This window comes from Gouania willdenowi, chromosome 5 (genome assembly GCF_900634775.1).
Source record: "Gouania willdenowi chromosome 5, fGouWil2.1, whole genome shotgun sequence".
Classification (NCBI taxonomy): domain Eukaryota; kingdom Metazoa; phylum Chordata; class Actinopteri; order Blenniiformes; family Gobiesocidae; genus Gouania; species Gouania willdenowi.
The window spans coordinates 7,846,268-7,868,891 of NC_041048.1; the positions used below are offsets into that span (position 1 = coordinate 7,846,268).

The 22,624-nt window shown below is 38.1% G+C and overlaps 1 protein-coding gene across 7 annotated transcripts in view; it reads right to left on the reverse strand.

Moving 5' to 3' along the window:
• Positions 1-5,455, reverse strand: part of anks1ab (ankyrin repeat and sterile alpha motif domain containing 1Ab) — a 74,834-nt gene extending 69,379 nt beyond the window's left edge. For all 7 annotated transcript variants that reach the window (XM_028447361.1, XM_028447360.1, XM_028447356.1 and 4 more), the window contains exon 1: positions 4,913-5,455. In XM_028447361.1, coding sequence (XP_028303162.1) covers positions 4,913-5,206 — 294 coding nt within the window. In that variant the 5' untranslated portion in view covers positions 5,207-5,455. The remainder of the gene's footprint in view (positions 1-4,912) is intronic.
• Between the last annotated feature and the right edge of the window lie 17,169 nt (positions 5,456-22,624).

Consider the following 22,624-nt stretch of genomic DNA (forward strand, 5'->3'; position numbering starts at 1 on the left):
ATAAATGTATATGCAGCACTGTAAATGTCAATGGAGTTTAAAGGTTACTTCATCTCATAACTTTTCTGTTGGTGGTAACATCATCCGAATGCCAGTATCGCTGTATTCATCAAGGCTTTCTTTGAGTGTTTTTATGCATGTGATCTGAAGCCCAGGCCCCCATTTCAGCCTCGTGTGTCACTTAAATGTTTTAATATTTGATGCTGAGGTGATCTCCTCATGAGATACAGCCGTTCCAAGAAGCTTTTGGGCAGTAAAGAGGATGGTGTCGAATATCCCAATGATTGTTTGTAATGGGCTCTGTCTTATAAACAGGAATCTTACTGTGAAGGGGCAACACAGCTGTACTCTAATATAGGTACTTTAAAGAAAACCTGTTATTTGGTGACGTGCGGCAAGCTTCATGGCTGGTGAGGCACTGACTGAGCAATTTACAAATATTTGTAGCATATTTATAGTATTTCATTGATTTTTTTTCACGTAAATATTACATTTACAAAATGTTTACAGTAGATATGTTCTTTCCTTTATCTGTGCTTGAATTCCATGCACCGATCTGTCTGTTACCTAGAGAGACAGTATCTCTGGCTGTGTTTGAAATGGCATACTAACGTGCTACTCATACTGTACTCATGGATCTTGTTGGGTTCTTTCTTTCTTACTATGGACTTTATATTTTGTTCAGCGCTTTGAGATGACTTTGTTGTATTTTGCGCTATATAAATAAAACTGAATTTCATTGAATTGAATTCATACTAAGTTTGACATCAAAGTTAGTATGTAGTGTGTTCACATTAGATAGTATGTAGAGATTAGATTAGATTAGATTATCCTTTAGTTCAGGGGTTCTCAACTGGTCTCATCCTGGGACCCACGTTATGCTACTGTCATTAAATCGCGACCTACTTTTTTTTTTAGAATTCAACCAACCAAATTTAGGTTTTCAAAAATAGCTGTTGAAAACACAAACATATATTTTCTTCTTTTCTTTTTTTTCTTTTTTTAAACATAAATCTAGATATTTTCCTGTGCACCATGCACTTCACAGCATGCCTATTAAAATATATATGTTTTTCAAAATAAAAGACAAGTCCAACATGAGAGACATTAAGTATTTATTTATTTATTCGTTCATTTTTGACCTGCTGTCCGCGACCCACCCAGTGCAGGTCCGTGACCTACTTTTGGGTCTCGACCAACCAGTTTAGAATCACTACTTTAATTTATCCCACAGTGGGAAAATTCGCAAGTTACAGCAGCCAAAGACACAAACAGTAAGCAAACGAGAAAGCTAAATACAAATACAGAAAGGAAAAAATAAGGCAAAAATAAATATACAATTAAAAAAAAACAACAAAAAAAACATCCGTGCACCCCTTGGGTTTGGCCATGCCTGAACTGTTGGCTTGGTTTGGTGTGGCAGGGATGTTAAGTCGTTCATCCTTTTATTTGAATGTCTGTTTTATGATGACAAACATTAATGTTGGCCCCAGTTTTAGGCCTGTGTCCAGTTCTGTTTGAGAGACTACCATGTAAATCTGTCTAAGCTAACATAATGTAGCAGTGAATGTTTACTATTAAAGCTAGTTCTTTTATTTCTGTTACAGCTTTGCCACTTCTGTCATGTAATACTCTCACTTTTATGCCTGACTTATGCTCTCTAGTTTAATGTTTCTTTTTGGGGGGTGTTTCACTCAACCATTAAGCATCTTGATTAGTTATGTACAGTTTAGTTTAATGTGTTATGTTTGTGTGTGTGTGTGTTACTAATTTAGTTTGCTGTGTTTTGGGTTTGGGTTCATAACCCGACCGGACTGGTCATTCATTAATAGGGAACCCTCTTCTTAGTTATTTTCCTTTTCCTCATTTTGAGGTGGCATCGGTAGGCTTAGCTTTATATCAGTGGGCCTCTAGCCCCGCCCTCAGGCTATATACAGTTTGCAAATGTGGTTACACTAATTACACACATCATATATTTATATACCACCTACAGTAATTTAGATGATCTAAAATATTAAAAAGCCATATAACTTAAAAGCATATTATGTTTCTGACACAGAAATCCAGCAACACAATCAAATTTCCCAGAATTCCGTAATTTCGATGAGACAGCGCCATCAATAGGTGAGACACAATGGCTCTCTACCTGATTAGAGGACACATGTCAACAATGAAATTGTTTTATTTCTATTACTTTTTCTAATTTCATAACATGAGGTGTTGCACTGCCTCAATTGTCACTGTTTAAACTGGTTAAAGTGTGTTTTTTTATAAATGGTATAACCCAAGGATTAGGATGCATTATGATAAAATGAAAAAAACAATAAAAACAACTTAAAACGCAGGTCACTGATTAAATCACCAAACAGGATCTGACAGCAACTATTTATAGGGTGAAAGAAAAGGACAGCCAGAATTAAAAGTGCACAACTTGCCCAGAAAGATGTCGGCTGGTGACAACACATGCTGGATTCAAATGCATGTAAGCTCAATATATCATGTTTCTCACTGTAGAACATTCTGTGGATGCTAAAGGGATTGATCAACCTGACAACAACCTGGCAATTAAACCCAGGACTAAAGAAATTCTACGTAATGTCAAGCGATAACTTCTTCTTTGATTGATTTTGGTGTTTGCATTATATTTGGCCATCTTTACCTTGTCAATTAAATGTCCAAAATGTTGTTCTCAAATGTAAAGTGAACACAAACGTTTTGGAAATGTGGATAAGAGAACCATACACTGGGGGGGGCTTCAAAACAGGATGCCATTAAAAACAGGACACTCCACCCAACTGGCTGAACAAACATTTCTCTCAGCAGAGGTACAACATAGAACAGACGTGGAACAGATGAGGACAATGATTGATGCATGCAAATCAAAGGAGAAATGACTTAGAATAGTCAGAAGAACTTTCCGTGCCCCCCTTATCTCAACAAAATGGGCACAAAATACAACCTTTTCTTTTCAAAAGAGGCAAAAACTAAAATGTGCAATTACATATTTTAGAACAGTAATGAAAAAGTAATTTGAGTGCAAATACATTTTTTTTTTCCTATTTTTCATTTCATGCTCAATATGCAGGAAGACCGTTCCCCCCGCCCCCCAGTTTGTGAACCACTGACTTGGAACCTTATATGTGTTCTCTGAAACTATTTTCGGTGCACATCTACATAAAAAGCAACAGGCTCAATACCTACAGTATATATATATATATATACAGTATATATATATTTTTATTTTTTTTTTCCCGTGCCACTATCTTTTCTGGATATTGGGTCTGTTTGACAGAGACACGACTAAAGCATGCAGAAAAAGTTATGGTGAAGGCCTCAAACTTTTTGTCTACAACAACCAAAATATGTGACTGTGAAAGCCCTGCAGCCATGGTACCAACAAAGTATTTTCTTATCTCGTGATTTCGAGATGCTGCTGAAAGCACTGATGTGGCTTTTAAGGATCTCTATGAATTACAGGTTTAACAAATTGAATACTTCTTCATTTAAAAATGTGTTTATAATGGTTTCAAGTTCTTTAAAGTGTGTTGGAGGGGCTTTTAAAATGCTTAACACAGACATGAGCAACTGGCGGCCCCGGGAGGCCACATGCGAGGGCCCCATAATTATGTTTTTCTACAAAAATACACAAGACGACTACAAGTTTACACAAAAAAATAACAGAATGTCACACAAAATGACAACGAAAATGACACCAAAAACAACAATACATAAAATGACTCCCAAAACACACAAGACGACTACAAATATACACAAAAATATGAGAAAAATACACAAAATGACTGAAAAAAAAAACACAACGACAACAAAAACACACTTTTTCTCTTCTGAATTAATGGTTAGATTGGTTATTATTCTAAATTCTGATATGAATGTTGATAATCTGGTCATCGGATCAGACAATGACATTTTTGTGGCCCCCACTGCGATAAAAGTTGCCAATCTCAATCTTTCATCCATCCATCCATTTTCTGACCCGCTTGTTCCTTTTCTCTTCAGGGCGACGGGGGGTCTGCTGGTGCCTATCTGCAGCTCTCAATGGGCATTAGGTGGGGGTACACCCTGGACAGGGTGCCAATCCCCACCTCTGGCTTAACATATAAACACAACACTTTTTATGTAGGTGGTGCCATGTTAGCCACATACTGTACCTAATGCAGAGAGATTCCACAGTATAATCATGATGTGTTTCCTCACGCATCAGAAACTGGCGGACTTGTCCAAAACTGTTTGCGGATAATGAAGAAGGGACTGTTAATTCAAGGGGTTTTGAAGCGCTCTAGGTTGAACAACAATTCCTCTCAAAAGTTCTTACAAGCCACAAGTTAAGGCATTTGGGAAAAAAGAGGGAGTGGAGGTCGGGCTCACAGAGGGCTCAAAGTGTATGGCGCAAGCGGGAGCAAAGGAGCCAGAAGAGTTCAGGAGGAGACAGTGGAAGCGTGGGTCGGCCCTTGAGACACGTTCTGAGTGGATGTGGGATGACAGCACTAGCCCAATTAGTCTTGGTGCCAGGGCTGCTACAGGGAGGTCGGCACAAGTGATCAAGCTATTCATGCATTCAAGCACTCGCCCACAGGCATTCTCCGCCAACAGCCGCGGTAAAGTTACTCTATCACTGTCTGCTGGACTCCTGAATTCTCTCATACTGCTGCCTCTGCCTTCTTCCTCTCTTCCTTCCTCCCTCATGAATCAAGTTGCCTTGCCTGCTCCCATTAGTCCTTTTCACACCAATTCTGAATAGCATCTCTTCTGATCTGTCCCTTTTTTTTTTCTTGCGCATTCACACCAGCTAACACGCTCTACAAAGGACATTTACACTCTCCACTCAAAACAGTGACAGTGCCACTCCTTTACATCATTCTACTGATTTCCTATTTCCAGAGTTTGGTATTACCTCATCCCACTCAGAGGTGAAGGAAGGCATTCGCTTCATGGAAGGCTGCCCAGACATCCACTTTGATGCAGACCCACTTTGGAAAGTCAAACCTTCTCCATCCTCACCAAGGTGTGATGCCAACAAGTCGGAGTCCGACTTGGAAAAGCTTTGAATGAGCCCAAGGTCTGTGGGTCGGACTTTGATCCCAGCTGCGTTCATGGACCTGGCTGAGGCTTCACTTGAATCCTTATTATCAGTTTTTGGATTCTGGGTCGCCTCGGTTGAGTTGGTATCCTGTGTGCAATCTGCCATTTTTCTGGAGCTGCCAAGTTCAGCTCAGGATCCTCAGTTTTCTTCAGTGCTCTGACTTGTTTTTTCATTCATGAGAGTTATCCAGAGTCTTTCAAGCCTTTAAACGTCTTGTTTTGGAAAGCCTGCAGATGCACTGAAAGATAGAGACAAATACAACTTGAAAAATCCACACTGAGAGTCTTTCTGTGCCAAAACTGACTTAAGGTCAAGCAAAGTCCTCCTGATTGGAGGGAAAAGCATTGTGCAAGTGAGAATCGTACACAGAGGGAATAGTCAAGGTCCACCCACAAGTTGTTTCCTGTTGCCCTCCCCTCAGCGACTAGCTGTCTCCTTTGATATTCCTAAAGTTTCTCTCAAACACACAATTGGCTTCTTTTATAAAGTCAAGTAGAGATAAAGATATCCTGAGAAACTGGAAAGAATAAAACCGAGTCAAGTGGAGAGAGCATAAGTTTTTGATGTATATTTACATTATAGTCCCTAAAAGATGCATCAAAGTAAAAGCTGACCTAATGCTTTGTAAATAATAAAGTCTGCAATTTTGTATCTGCTTACCTGATTACTTTTTATCCCCTGCGTTCCTTGCTTTTCCAACTCTGAAGTACGTCTCATAGAATTCAAAAGGACTGATTTCATCCCTTAGTGAGAATCTGAGGAGAATGGGGAGGATCCCAAAGCCTGGCTTTATTCAGATTGACAACTGGGGTAATCAGGTTACTGATGCACATTTTAATGGAGGCCGAGTCCAAGTTTCTCCTTTTTGTTGTCTGCTGTGGGTGATCGGGACATTGAGGTTACTGAGTCAAGCTCAGATTTGTTACTGTAAAGCACTGTTTATTTTATTTTGCTGACTGAAAATTTCCATCATAGATTGACAATAAGACAAAACTTGACTAATTAATGAAATTACATGTGAAAGACAAGTATATCAAAAACATATAGATCTTTAACTAATAGTAAAACAAAACTATATTGTTGAAATGGGACGTAATCCAAGCAGAACTAAGTTTCTTAAGGTATTCAACCAAAAATACTTTTGTTGCGTGGAAGGTGGAACAAACCGGTAGGTGAGCCAATAGGATGTGAGCTGATTGTGTTTGCAGACGTAAGACGTGATCTTATGCAATGATCACATCAAATCTGTCTGTGTGCGTTTACAAACAATACCATCCAAAATCAGTTTAATAAAAGGTCATTTAATCTTAAAAAATGCAGTAACTTTAATGCTTTATAGTCAACTATTTCTGTAACGGATTTAGTCGACTAAAATCTTCATGTTATTTAATGTGTTAAGGTTCCATTTATTCAGATCATTTTCACCAATTTACTTTGGTCTCCTGTCATGTTTCGACTGTCAACTGCCAGTCTTCTTCTGAGGCATCTGCTGATTGCTTTGATATGTCCTTGACTTCCTTGAAATAATTCCAGCAAGACACCGAAACACGTCTGTAGATCAACGTCAATTTCCTGAAAAAAAGTTGTCTGAATAAATGAAACCCTAACATATATCATCTCTAAATAAGGAAGGTCTGTGTGTGTGTAGAGCACATATGACCTTTTTGGTGATTACGTTTCAAAATGTTTATTTTAATTTTATTTTGACAGGACACGGGGGGGAGGGGCGTCTGAGCCGCATGCACACAGAGCCGTTTAAAGAGAGAGTTACAACAACAGAAGTGCGAAATACACTCAAATAGTCCCGGGAAGTTATTGGTGGCCAATTCGAATCCATTGATTCCGAGAGACATAACTGGGATTTTAGGTAATTTGTTGTCAATAACTGCATTGATTTACGGATCCCCACGCACACAGATCCATTAATAGAGAGTTGCGACAACCAAAGTTTGAAATAAATTCAATTAGTTCCCGGAAGTTATTGGCGGGCAATGGCAGAGGCTGTGCTCAAAGCAAACAGCGAAACGCACATTTCTCTGCGAACATGGTGCTACAAACGCTGATATTTTCATCACGTGTTTATAGCCTAATGTGCACCTTGGATGTACATGACATGTTTGTGTGTAATTCATTTAACCACTGGTTTTTTTTAGTTTTACCTTGCCGAAAGAGGGTCTGAGCAAGGACAGGGGATGCTCCGGGACATTTATTATCCATTTGCTTAAGTCCAGCGAACATTGGTGCAAACTTTATTTATCAGTTTATCATGTGTATGTCCAAAAAACCAGGGAAATTGCACACGCTATTTTACTTTGCACCTGCAAATATTCCCCTTTATAACACTACAGAGTAACTGATAACTGATAACTTTACTTAAGCTCCCACTATATGTATACATACTTCTGACGAGCACTGTACTAGTTATTCAAATAGAAGACAAAAAGAACATGCTGGAATTAATGTCATTTAGTTGACTAAAACTAGACTATAAATAAGAATGACTAAATTTTGACTACAATTAGCTTGCGTGTTAGTCAAAAGACTGACTAAAACAAAAATTAGCTGCAAAAAGGATCTTCATCACCTGCATCACCTCAGTAGCTGTGCTTTTTATACAAAGAACCTTTTTACTCATTGTTAGCTTGTTATTCTAAAGAAACGCTTATTAATTTTGTAACAAAGCTAAAACTCGAGTTGTGCCACTTTCCACTAACAGCCATTTAATTATCACCTATGAAGATAAAAGCAAATAATCCCATTCTTTGTTTTCATCTTTCTCTGTGAGGAATTGCTGATTTCATGACAGGAATGCAGAAACAATGTCACACATCTCTGTGCTATTTATGACACTTCTCAAAGGGAGCTGACACCGACAAAAGCATCGCTTGTGAGACATCCTTAGTATTCACAGGCGAGCGAAGTCATGCACGACGCGCCTCTGCGCTCCGTGCCCTCAATCAGCCAACTTCCTTTGCATGCTCACCTCTTCCCTTTGGGCGATGCGGGTATGTGCATGACAAAAACGATAATGTCCTTCATGCCTTCACAAACTATGTAGCTGGTTCATGCAGCACCACACTGCTTAGCTCAGCAATACGTAGAGCCGAAAAACGGAAAAATCCAGACTAAAATGGTGCCTCTAATGAAGAGTGTGACTGTGATAAAGATCAAACTGTTCATCCACATATTCTGTGCCATTTTAAACAACAAAGGCTCTGGGATACAACATATTTCAAGATAATGATGTCTTCACAGCATATTAGAGTGACTATATTCAAACATGCATCCCCTCCCTCAGCTGGCTGAATGTTGAGCCTCAGGCTAAAGACAGTGGTGACTCATAAATGCTCTTCTCTAACAAAGACATGCACACTGTGCAAGTCACAGAGAGGCCGCGTTTACAGTACACACAGAAGGAGAGCAATGTTTATGTGAGTTTACAGGTTACACCATTTGTTTACTGTTGTCTACTACTACAGCAGACATGGAGACCAATAAACAAAGATGCAATTTAGAATAAAGACCAATCCAAGCATCAATATAGAGGGTTTGTGTCTTTTTGGAGATATTGTATGTATTTTCTGTTGCCATTTTATGTTTTTAGGTACATTTTCAGTATGCTTGTTGTCGTGTTGTGTGTTTTAGGAAACAAATATTGTATTTTTGTTGTCACTTTAGTAGTAGTAGTAATTTAGTACCGTTTTGGACTAATTTTGTGTGTTCTTGTTGTCATTTTGCGTTTTTGGATTAGTTTTTTTTGTATACTTTTCTGTTATTTTGTGTGTTTGTATTTGTTTTTTGTTTTTATTGTCATTTTGTGTATTTACTTTGGGGGCCACACATGATTAGGCCGAGGGCCACATGTGGCACCCGGGGCCGCCAGTTGCCTACATGTCTGTCCTATAGGTAAAACTAAATCCATGATGACTTCACATGATCACGCTCATAATGTGGGAATCTGATCATAGAACTGGGAACAGATTGCAAAATATACTAAACCAGACTTTACTCAAGCAGCAACATTCAGACTCAATACCCAGGCTGTTAAAATGAGTTTTGTGCACCATTGGTCAGTAGCGTTTGGATTTGAAAGAGAGTTTTTTTTTTCTTTTTAAATGTTAAAAACAAATGAGCCTTCAAAGTGAGAAGATGATAGAAATTTACTTCAAGCGAAAGCAAAACTACCTGCTGTTGGGGTCTGAAAGGCTAAATATACAGCTCCTGTGAAAGCTTTCCAACAGACAAAACCAAAGCTGACCACTTGGCAGGCGAACGAGAGGGCAGGCGTGCACGGCTGAGTGAAGACGTAGTGCTAGATATCCGTCAGAGTAAAAAGTGAGGGAGGGAGAGGAGAGAAAGCTGGGTAGAGGAAAAGTGAATCTGCAGGGAACTATCTCCTCTCAGCGCCTGCTCTTTGTTTAATAATCTCACTCAGTTCTCAAGGTCTGAATTTTTGCTCAAAAACGTCCTTTTCATAGCATCATTACCATCTGTGTTTTTACACAGGTTTTACATAGGATTTACTGCAGTGAAATAATGTAATGTAGCCCACCAGGGTAGGTTTAATAGCATTGTGAAAGAAATACCTGAAAAATTAACATGAAATGTGGGAAATGCAGTGTTTTAAACCATACCACGGACATTGTAACCTAAAGAGTTTATGCATATGAGTTATTTTAAATGATTCCTCAGGCCTATATACAGCGCTTGACAGTATCAATGCTACGAACGGGGCTTCCCTTTTGAAATACCGCTCATGTAAGTTTGGAGATGACGAACCGTTGTTGGCCAGGTCATGTGACCTGGAGAATGCCTGAGAATGTTTCACTTTACGGCAGTCATGTGACCACAAGCTCTGATATACTTATGGAGCTAAGGCTTTAGCTAGTATTTTTCACTAAGTGGTGCTTTTTGGTCACCCCATCACTTTATCGCTCCACTGACGCGATGACCAGGGAACAGTGTGAGTGTGTGTGTGTGTGTGTGTGTGTGTGTAGAAGCAGTGACAGAGGAGAGAGAGAGGTCTGATCAGTTATTTTCCTTCTTCTCAGGCCGTATGTTTACAGCACTTATCATAGACAGCTACGCTTTTTTCACGGTTTAAATTATCAACTTACGGAGTTACTAAAGGATGAGTTCACCCAGAATGTAGGCTTATTCAAGAAGTTTACTGCTTTAATTTTGCCCAATAAATTGAGGAAGTGTAGTACAGCCCTCCGCTGCAGCCGTCTGCACTGTAGTGAGAGGGAGCAGGAATGAGCAGCTGCGTCGGCTCTACAGACAGTGAAGGACGAGAGAGTTGTCGCTTGAAGTCGCTTAAAAATTTAAAATTTTTCAACTTAGAGTTGCGAGGTCGCGCTTGACGTAGTCGCTCAAATCACGCAAGTCACGACGCTTGAGGAGGGATAACTTGAGGTTGCGTCATTTACATTGATTTGAATGTAATCTAATCGCTTCAGTCGCGTTTGGTGTGAACGCACCTTCAGGCATTTCGCGCAAGCAACAGATTCCTACTTAAATAAAACTAACTTTACTTTTCTTTAATAGTGAGTCGATGATCTCTCTTCAACCAACAGATCAACTACTGTCTGCATACACAATCAAAAGACAAGGGAGGCTGGCCCGACTGACTGTTTGTTGATTTTTGCGACAGCGCTGCGGCGCTTGTGGTCACTAGGGACGCTTGACGTGAAAGTTACAGGTTTAGCACCCCTAGTGGCCAAAAGTTATATGGTGTTGCATTAAGGATGGGGGAGGTGGCGTGGGGTGGGGAGTTTTAGATTCAAAAGTTTTAGGCCACATTTGTAAAAACAGTGGAGGATTCCTTTAAGAATTTTATATTTTGATAGCGCTTCGAGATATATAACTGACTTCAAAGACATTTCTGACAAAATAAGTGACAGTTTTATCAATTACCTTTAAATCTATCTAAAGTGCACTCATGTGATGTGTTGCTTTAATGGGAAACAGTCCTGTTACATGGGGACATTAAAGAAGTAAATTATCTGTTGTGGTGGTAGGCTATAGCCTGCTGTATATGTGTTGTCATTTGTATCTCAAACATCAGTAATGCAGAGTATAGCTCTGTAAAAATAATAATAATAATAATAATAAATACAGTTGCTATCTATCCACTCCCAGATGTTTCAGCACCATTGCCTTGATTACTTGCTTTCAAAAGACAGATTTTGTGAGTTGTAAGAAAGCAGTCGAACTACATGTTTTCTTTAAAAACATCCTTTTTTTCCCCCACTCTTCTACTGATAAGCGTTTGCTCCTGTTCCATCACGCTATGTGATGTCACATGGAACAACAAACACCTCAGGACATAGATCAAAATAACAGATAAGTTCACCTTGTTGGAAAGGTTGAGATCAAAGCCAACCTTGGATTTTAATTGTAGTTAGTTCCTCATTTGTATGTTGGACAAGGCTCGGTGTCATGATGATATCCTGCGGTGATGGTGGAGGTGCAATTGTGTGCAGGCAGGTGAGGGTTCACCTGTGGCACACTTGTGTTTAGATGGGTGATTATGTGTAAATGTTCATGTTGGGGCCAGAGGCATGAAGTGCTTTCTGTGTTGGATTAGCTTCTTTCAGGGAAAACGATGCATAGGGGTTCGTGACTACATTCCATTTTCCTATTGCTTTTAAGTGCACAGGTTGAGTTTAAAAGATGCCTGACGTGAATTTCAATTGCAAGCTCTATCAAAAGATTATACATAATAGCCTACTAAAGGTTTTATTGGGTTTATTTTCTTTTCTTTGAAAGTCCTTTTAAAGCAGCCAGGAGTTATCTGTAATGAAACCTTCAGGGGACTGTTTCTGAGCATGTGCATCATGGTTCCCTATGGAGGTTAGGGTTAGGTTTGTGGTTATTTTCTTTCAATGAAACCCCTTGAAAGGTTCTGGACTGTTCAGTTTGGTATGGGGCATCAAGGGCATGGCACGGCGCATGTTACTTGGGTTTTTCTGTACCATACATTATTCATCAAGGAGTTTCTGAAGGTATATCGGTGTAATCTGGGTGTTTGAGATGTGTCCAGGGACCATAAGCGGGTAGACCGGATGCAGTCAGCCACAACTGAGTTTGCTTGGCAAACCCTGGAGATGAACTACACAGTACCGATAAAAAATTTTAGAACACCGTCATTTTTCCAGTTATTTATTGCAATTCAAGTCATGCAAATCCAATGAATAGCTTGAAATGGTACAATGGTAAGTACTGAACAGCCAGAGGTTAAAAAAAAAAGATTAAATATTAAAAATAGTGTACATTTCAGAATTATACAAATAGGCCTGTTTCGGGGAAAGTGGAGTTAGTTAATAATTTAAAGCTGTTCTGCAGCAATGAAGGTTGAATCAGCCTTGAAAGCTGGTGCTGATAATTCCTACAGGTGTTCCAACTATTCTTACTTCCAACCCCCTCTGTCTGCATAAAAGCAGTGTTGGAACACACTGTGGTACCAGACCCTCATAAGCATCAGGTGAACAGAATTGTTCATGGATTCCATAATTTCTTTTTCAACTCAAATTGCTTATTTGTTCTATGCTTTCATTTCAGAGTGCAATGACACAATGAACTGAATAATTTTCAGTAAAAACTGGAATAATTGTGGTGTTCTAAACCTTTTGACCGGTAGTGTATGTGTGCAAGTAAGATGTGGGTGTGTAGTGCAGAAATCAATATAGTTAACATGTGAGTAGTGAACAGAACAGGAAACAGAAGTGAGGGATTAACTAAGACCCTGTCACTCCTGTGTCGGTCTGAACAGCACCAGTTGGTAGACTATGTGAGTGTGGAGAGGGTGTGGTGGGCTGAAAACCAGGGTCAGAAGTGAGAGAAATATATGCATCTACAACCACAACCATGCCTTTCTGGGCAATCACCAGTCATCCAGCCTCCACCCCTCTCTGCTCTGGAGGTAGACAGTGCTTAGGGTTAGGGTTAGGTTTATAGAAGTTACAGAAACAGTCTCCTGAAGCGCTGATTAAAAAAAACCCTGATAACAGCGTTAAATTATTTGTTTTTTTGTTAGCAGATTTACGAATTTTGACAAAATATTAACCAAAGGTAGACCGTACACCATGGGAGATTCCATTAAATTTTGTAGGGGATGCGGATCAATATATTGATTGCCAATATAACAATTCTGGATCCGTTTCAAAAATAAATAAATGAAAAATCCCCATTTCTCATCATTGGCAAAATTTGAAAAATGTATATGTCGTTATTGACCGATCATTATAAAATTTGACTTAGTTACTGTATGGCTCATCGGTACCAAGTTTCATCTGGATTGAATTTGGATTGGATTGGATTGGATCCCATTTTTTTTTATTATGGGGGGTGCTCATGCATTTTGACCTTCTGTATATTTATCAATGGGGATAGAAATCTCTTACACATCTTTAAAGTGTGAATGATCATGGTACCATGATCATGATTATTGATCCAGATAACTGCAAATACTGTATCTGGCAAAGAGGATGTTTGGCGCTTGGCATAGGTTTGTGCTCCCAGAGTGCTCTTATCTTTAATTAATTTAATGAACTTCTGGCTGCTCTAAAAGGACTTTTAAAGAAAATTACCCTACATAAGCTCTAGTTTTAGATAGATAGATAGATAGATAGATAGATAGATAGATAGATAGATAGATAGATAGATAGATAGATAGATACTGGAAGATACTTTTATTTCAGACTTGGGGTCCATATGCATAATTTTTAGATAGAGCTTGCATTTGAAATTATAATAATAGAAGCATATTTTACACTCCATAAAGAGGTGGCAAAGTAGCAAAGATGGGGCAGAGAAGTCAAGCAAAAAATAAAAAGCAGGGTATTGAATCCACTTCACTTTTATTGTAATGCCACCATAATAGCTGCCCTTGCCAAGCCCCATTTTCAATAAGTACTAGGGTATATATCCACCCAGTGTAATGATATAGGTAGTCATGAATCAATTGGACATGCTCAGTAGATTCAGCTACGAATCATGAGATTTATTCTACGTGAAGTGATAGCACAAGACAGTCCACTTCCATTATTGGCCTAGACACTTTAAGGTAGATTAGAAACCAAGGTTGCGGATAAAGACATTCATCACTGCTGATTCCTGAAGGAAAATCCATTGATTGAGCAAAGATTTATGTATTTGGTGTATAAAAAAAACTCCTATCACACTGGAGTCTTTTGTAAAAGATACAACATTTCCTCTTCCTATTGTTTTGTCCTGGTCTGTCTAATTAGCCGTACGTGACTGCAGAAATGGAAATAAATATGGTTCTCAGAGAAGCAAAGATATACAACAAAAACAACCAAAAAAACTCTAACTAAAAGGAATGAAAAAACTCTAACTAAAAGGAATGCCTGGAAAAGAACTTGGCTCTTGTTTTAGTTGATAAATTATGTGCATAATTTAGAGAGATAATGGCCATGGATGCATCTTTAGTATGAGAGCAGAGAAAGAACAATACTGTAGTATGGGGACTAGAGCAGTCTGCATGCGCTTCATGTATGATGAAATATTTTTAGATGATTGGTCTTTCAAGTCCATATGGACTGCATATTTCTTTTGGGAGAAAAGGAGAAATCATCTTCGTATAGTACGTTGCTGGGAGGGGGTTGATTGCATGTGCCTTTCCTGATGAGGACATTTATTGGGTCGGATCAAGGATGGAAAATCTTAGATTTGTGGATTTTCTCTCTGGCAGATGTAACTTACTCCTCCATTCGTCTTTCTCTTCCAGCACTTAAACTGATACAAAGCTGTAAAACCTGATCAATGATAGCTCTTTGAAAAACCAACCTGAAGTATCTTTTAGTAGTAATCAGAATTTTATGTTTGAACATTTTACAAACACAGCTCAGGTTTCTACTTGTGGGTCATGAGCAGTTTCGTGAGTTGTACTTTTTGTTTAATTGGGATTTTTTTTTTTTTTTGGGGGGGGGGGGGGGGGGGGGGGGTACAAACTTTCATTTAATTTTTTTGAGAAATTAAACAATAGGAATCAGTCAAAGTTTGTTAATAGAGGCTTATGGTACGTCCCAAAGCCAGACCAGTTGTAAACTATCAAATATTGATAATTTTCATATTTTTATGAATTTATCTAATTAACTAATATTATGTTGGAAAAAAGTGATTGGGTTTTGCCCATTTCTAATCGACACTGACAGTCTCCAAACGTCTTGGGGAAACCAAAAAAAAAAAGCAGAAAATATGAACTCTTAAAAAATCAAACTTTTTAAAGAGTTACCAAGAATCCTCAACAGGATTCCAAACCCATTGAGGACCTTTATATGCTATCACATCAACGATAATTTTCACATTTCTATAAATGTATCCAATGAACTAATGAATGAAAAAAGTGATTGGGTTTTGGGCATTTCTAATCGACAATCTCCCAAAGTCTTGGGGAAATCAAAAAAGAGCAGAAAATAAAGTATATGAACTTGAAAAACCAAACTTTTTAAGAGTTAACCAGAACCCTAGTTGGTAGTTAAGTCATCAACTTAACTATTCCCTGTGGGAATAACTGAAAATTCAAACTCAAAGAATTGAATTTTGTAAATCTTTCTCAGCTGTAAGGTGCAAAATGCTTCCAATACAAATGCTTACGGATGAATATTTAACATGGATATTTATAGACGATGGTAACACATGACGCAGGTGAAAAGACATACACTGTCCATGTCTGCAGAGCTCAAATGGCCGGTGGCTGTCTGGGCTAAAGCCTTTTCAAACTAAAATAGAGCACAGTGGAAAAATGTACTTCAAATGCTCCCCGAGCAGCATCGAGGGACCAGTTCTTACAGTCACATTTGGACATTTAGCTGTCAGGCTGTTGCCTTTCTGCTCATAAATTCCTAGCAGGGGTTGAATATTCTTGGTGAAGAAAATCCAAGAACTCCTTATTGGCCGTCTCAGTGTGCGACATGGTGCAGATAGTTCATCTGTCTCGGAGGTGAAAGAAATATTAATTCCAACTTTTTCCTGGTCGCTGAAAAGGGGCTGCTAATGAAATGAGTCCTAATTGAATCTGATTCCATGTCATTCATTTGCTAAGAAGCCAGGCGTAGAATTTCAACATCTTCGTAAAAAATGAATCACTGCAATTCAAGAAGAGTTAACTGTAAGTCATCAAACATTGGTGTAATTGACTGAGCAATCATAGATATCTGTTGAGAGATTATTTGTGTTGGTTTTTCGTGTAGAACAGGGGTGTCAAAGTCATTTTAGTTCAGGGGCCAAATGTTAGCCAGTTTAATCTGGAGTGGGCCACAGATTTTAGGTGGGAAAAAGAGCAATATCAACATTTTATGCCCTAGTTTGCACTTCCATATATAAATGATGTATAAACTATAGGGATGTAAAGATTCACTCAACTCCCGATACGATTCGATTCACGATACAGGGTGCACGATACGATTCTCTCACAATTTATTTTACAAAATGGGACTGTAGTCAAATGATGACGGAAAAATATTCCTTTATTTTTTTTGGGAAAAAAATACTGCATTATTTTCCTTTTATTTTTCATTGTTAAAAGAATCCCTTGATAAACTATTCAAAACAATGCAATTTAAGTAAAAATAAATCTTGAATGAAATAAAAAAAGGAATAATACAAATGAAGAAGAAGCTTATTAATTTAAATTCTGGTTCTATAGTAAACAATGCAAAACTGCATAATAGTTCTTTTTCTTTTTAAAAGTGCAACTGAAAATGTATTTTGTGCCTTAACAATTGGACTGAGATGCTATGCTAGCAGACAGAGCTAATAGAAAAACGTGACTTTTACAGATATTCATGTAAAATTACAAATATTCTTTCAGTGCTAAAGGGGTAACGAATCATTTATTAACATGCAACATTAACATGTAAGAGTAGAAGGCGGCCAGAAAGAAAATAGTAGCAGATTCCACGCACCGGTACACTGCTGGACAAGAGAAGGGATAAAAAAGTACTACAATTCAATTTTCAAAGTATCGATGTCAATCGTGATACCTATTAATCGATTTTTAACTGCCTTACGATTAATCGTTACATCTCTAATAAACTATGTAAGGCAAGGCACCAAAAATTTCCAATCAATAGGTGACATATACAGTATTAATCCCTGACAAGATTTTTACCTAAATTTCCTTGATTTTGTGACCATTTTCTTTTTAATTTGAGCAGATTTTTTTTTAGCATATTCTGCAGAAAAATTGCAGAATTTTGAAAACTTAAGAGTTCAACAAATTGTTATTTAAAAAAATGACTGGCATCATGGGGAAACTGTGAGCCCTACAAACATTATGGAGTTTTATTGGATTTCTGTATTTGGAGGGACTGAGATATCTACACCTGAAATAATCTGTAATTTACACAATAATTCATTGTTTCTCCAAACATTTTTAATTTCTCCTGCATGTGGACCAAATTGGTAGACTTTACACCCTAGGAGATTCCATTAAATTTGTAGGGGAAGCGTATCAATAACATACTGATTTTGGATAAGTTTCAAAAGTCTAAAAAATATCTATCTTTCATCATTGGCAAAATTTAAAAAATGTATACCATGGTTCCTCTATGACTCAGTTATGTCTGATTGGTCCCTCAATTACCCCACCAAGTTTCATCTGGATCGAATTCGGATTTTTTAAAGATGGGGGGTGGCCAATGCCCATACATTTGGATATACTGTATCAGTATTAATGGGGATAGAAATACCTTACACATCTTTAAAGTGTGAATAATCATGATGGTACCATGTGGTGTAGAACCCATATGCTCATGGGAGCCCATACCTGCTGTTTAAAGACACCTTTTCAAAATGCAGCCCTTAAGACGAAATAAAATAGATATTGATCTGAGCCAGGACTAAATGGATTAAATTACAAAGTAGTTTGGCAGCAGAGACTGCAAGACAAGTGGGAGAGAGAGGGATGATGAGAATGAGATGGACTAAAAGGAAGAGAAAGAAATATTTAAATCATTTGCCAAAAATCCTTCCATGCAAAAGACTCATTTCTTTCTCCCTGAATGTGTGAATCAATCGACCACCCGGCAACCCTGCACAATCATCATCTTCTGCATGTTGCACTTCAAGGCTGGGCTTCATGCAATGATGAGCCAATTGGCTTTGGAGGAATTGCTATTCAGAGGATTATCATGTTTCATTCAACCAAGGCTGTCAAATGAGGAGAATGGCAAATACACGCTGGAAGCAGAAGTGGATGCATTGAAGAAAGACATGTGGAAGACGTGAGCTGAGCTGAGATCATTTGGATTCAGTGGTTCAGTGACACAGCCTGTTTGCAGTGTGGTCCGTTAAATCTATCATATGTCTTCCTCTAACCGCTCACCAACCAGTCAGCATTCTGCAGAGAGGGAGGGCCAGTCCACAATGCTATTTTTGGTCTTTATGTGCTCTTCACTTGTGTCAAAGATGCCAAAGAGCTGAAAGCATATGCACAGAAGAAAAATGTAAAAGATTTTGTGAAAGATTCACAGTGTTTCCCAAACTTTTCACAGTTCCGTACCTGCACACCTGAAAAACGTAATAATGCAATGCATGCGTTTTTCAACCTTGGGGTCGTGACCTCATGTGGGGTCACCTGGAATTCAAATGAAGTCCTCCAAAATAAAATTCATCATAGACACTCAAAGCGCTTTACATTGATGTGCATTATTCTTTCATTCCACACACGGTGGTGGTGGTGGTGGTAAGCTACTATTGTAGCCACAGCTGCCCTGGGGCAGACTGACGGAAGCGAGGCTGTCATAGTGCGCCATCAGCCCCTCCAACCACCACTCACACACTACATTCATACTAGGCAATGTGAATAAAGTGCTTTGCCCAAAGACACGAGAATGACTTGGCTAGAGCGGGATTCCAACTCCCAACCTTTCTGTTATTGGACGACCCACTCTACCACTGAGCGTCTAGTAATTTATTGATTTATATAGCGCTTTATCACCACACTGAAGCAGTCCCAAAGCGCTTTACATATGAGCTTATTCACCCAATCACTCTCATATTCACACACCAGTGGGACAGGACTGCCATGCAAGGCGCTAGGGAGCAACTTAGGGTTCAGTGTCTTGCCCAAGGACACTTTGACACATAGTCAGGTACTGGGATCGAACCCCCAACCTCTCGATCAGAAGACGACCCTCTACCACCTGAGCCACCGTCGCCCTAATTTATAATAATAAAAAAAATACTGATTAAAATACATTTTTAAAATGAATTTCTTTTTTTTTAATTATAAGACCACACACAAAACAATCTTAAGAAACTGTATTTTATGCTCTCACTTTTTGAAATATAAATTTAGTGAAAATAAAAAGCAGTATAAGAACAGCAAACCTTATCAAATGCTAATTCTAGAAAGAAAAAAAATTGATTCTGGAGACACCAAAAATTAGTGATATTAAAATGGGGTCACGACCCAAAAAAAAAATTGGGAACCGGTGATGTCATATACGATGTAGGTCTACAGTGAAATGTGTCTCTGAATTAGACCTGTTTTGTTGAGTAATATTGTATGATAATTAAAAAAAAGGATAATTATCTGTAAAGAATGTAAATAGGTAAAGCAATGTAGCTCTCGTCATATTAGCGCTTTTTTTGACGAGATTGTTTCTCTGTCATGATCCTACATCAGCTACTGTGCAATTTGTGGCAATGCATGGGGGCTCCTGACTGCCAGTCAATTTATATTCAAATTTACAATTTTTATTTTCTATTCATGTACCCCCTATGACAATTTGCGTACCCCAATTTTACAAAAATATGAACCCATTTTTATTTATTTAAAATAAATACATATTTGAGTGTGGATGAATGAAAGAAGTTATCACTTGGTTCTGACCTTCCAACAGAGTAAAAAGTGAAAACATGATGCTAATATACTGTACATCATACTAATATTCCTGCAGGTTTTAACCACCAAACGCTTCTTCACACATTGGAATTATTTGTTGTGCTTTTCCTGTGAAATGACAAATAAAAGGATTCTAATTCTGATTCCGGAATCGGGAGCAATATGTGCCACTTTTGGCTTTTTCACCAGTAATGGACAGCACCTGTGAGTGTGCTCTGTAGTGTAGCTTGTTATGGAGAAGGTCTGTGTTAGGACGCACTCAGTAATCCATCTAACGAGTATTTTGATACAAAATAAGCTATAAATTGTAGTATTGTAGATTTCTATATCACCAAAATAGAAAACTCGATATATCTTGAATCTCGATTTATTGCTCAGCCCTAATTCCTACATTATAAAACAGTCTAAATTAAAACATAAATCGGTACATGAAGCACATTTTTTTATTTAATATACCTACAGTTCATATACAAATCAACATATTACATATTTTCTGTTAATTTCACGTTCCTTGTCTTTAAATTAGGCTTTTATATTTTATTTTCATTGAATGATTTCTTTTCATTTCTCGTGCTCACTCGTGGTTTTCTGGTTTTCACTAATGACTTATTAGACACATTTGTTGCACACTTTACATCCTTTAACGCTTTTTTTGGGAGAAGTGTATGTTTGTATTGTGGGGTTTGTGATTGGCAGATTTTTCATGGTGATTTACTTCGTTTCTTCCCTCTGTGGGAGACGCAAAACGTGTAACTGTGTCCCATCCTGCTGCTCTCTAGGAAGGTAAACTCTCTGTCACATTTTAAAAGGTATTTACACAAGTTCTTCGCCGTAACGTCTTCTTGTTCCTGGGTTTCTAATCTAATCTAATCTAATCTAATCTAATCTTATCTAATCTAATCTAATCTAATCTCGCGAGAACTACCACCCAGACCACTGCAGGTGGCAGTTCTCACGAGGCTAGTGACAGCGTTCAGTTTGGAGAGGCAGAGGAATGTTTTTATTTATTCATCTTTAAATTATTATTACATTATAAAATGAGAAAATAAAATGAGAAAATACTATAATACGGGAGGACAGGGGGGAAAGAGGGATCAGATACAGGAGTTTCCCGGCCAAAACGGAAGACTTAACAGGTATGATGCAAACATAAGCTCTGCTGATGGGCCACATGTGTGCCCTGGACCGCCATGTTTCTCATGTCTGATATGAATTAGTGGTTTACTGTAGTTTTTTTTAGACGTAATGTTGCATATTTAACCATACAGACCTCTCTCCAAAGCATGTGCCTGATGCTATCTGACCAATTTTTGTCATTGGATATTCATGATAATAACACACATCTCATCAGTGCTGATCATAAACACCTTCCACCACTTCATTCCCTTCAGGGCAGCACTCCACTTCATGGTTAAATTGAATATTCATAAGGACTCTTCTGATTTTAGATGACACATGGGCATCTGCCTTTTGCTTGACATAGGCCAATGCATAAAAAGTGCATTAACATGGATTTATTTCTGTCACACTGATGTGGGGAGTACATGTTTATGGGACATTTAATGGACGACGTCCTTCCCCGCATGTAGTTCTGCTCAACATTTTTTTAAAGGGTCACTATGGCATGCATGAGTGATGACTCTAAAAGGCTGCGATGAGACGCACAACAATGTCATCTTTTGGGTTGTCTTTTGCACACTCTTTCTGTGAGCAAACAAATTGGCAAAAAAAAAAACAGCATGAAGCATATGACCAATGCCCCCGAAACAAATTTAGTTTTTATACATGCCCCAGAAATTTTCCAACAAAAAAAAAAAAACAAAAACAAAAACCATCATGCCATACAAATGTCCTCTGGGATGGAGAGATACAAAGAAGTTTGGAGAGTCCATGAAAGCATATAATCAGTCAGTGCACATCATTTCACTGTTGTGCCCCTCATTACAAAGTGCAGTGACTCTCTAGCGCCATCTGTTGAGACGTTTTAATAAAGTACGCATTAGATCAGTGGTTCTCAAACTTCTTTGGCTCAAGTACACCCTTTGTCCTTGTACAACATTTTGCTCAGAATTCTGTGACAAACCACTATAGAGCATAATGATGGAATGAATGAGTGATAACACACATTATAAAGAATCTATTTTTGTAATTAAACAGTATTCAGTGCCTCCTGAATAGTTATTTCTATAGTTTTTATCCACTTTAGCCACTCCCTCCTGATGTGGGACCAACACTAACCTTTTGTATTTTCAGTTCATGTTCTAATCAAGAGCATTTCTGTCATCATTTTGTGTGTTTTTGGTGTCATTTTCTATATTTTGTTGTTTGTCTGTAATTCAGTATATTTTTCTCTTAATTTGTGTGTGTGTGTTGTTGGTATTATTTAGATTATTCTCTCTCAGTGTGTGTGTGTGTTTGTGTATTTTAGTGTCGTTTTGCATATTTCTGTTATTTTTGTGTATTTAAAGTGATCTGGTGTATTTTTCTCTCAGTACTTGTTGTCTTAGTGTGTGTTTTTAGTGCAGTCATGTTGTGTATTTTGTTGATTTTATTATTCAGTATATTTGTTTCTCTTGTATGTGTGTGCGTGATGTCGTTTTTGTGTATTGTTGGTCTTATTTAATTTATTCTCTGTGTGTTTGTGTCGT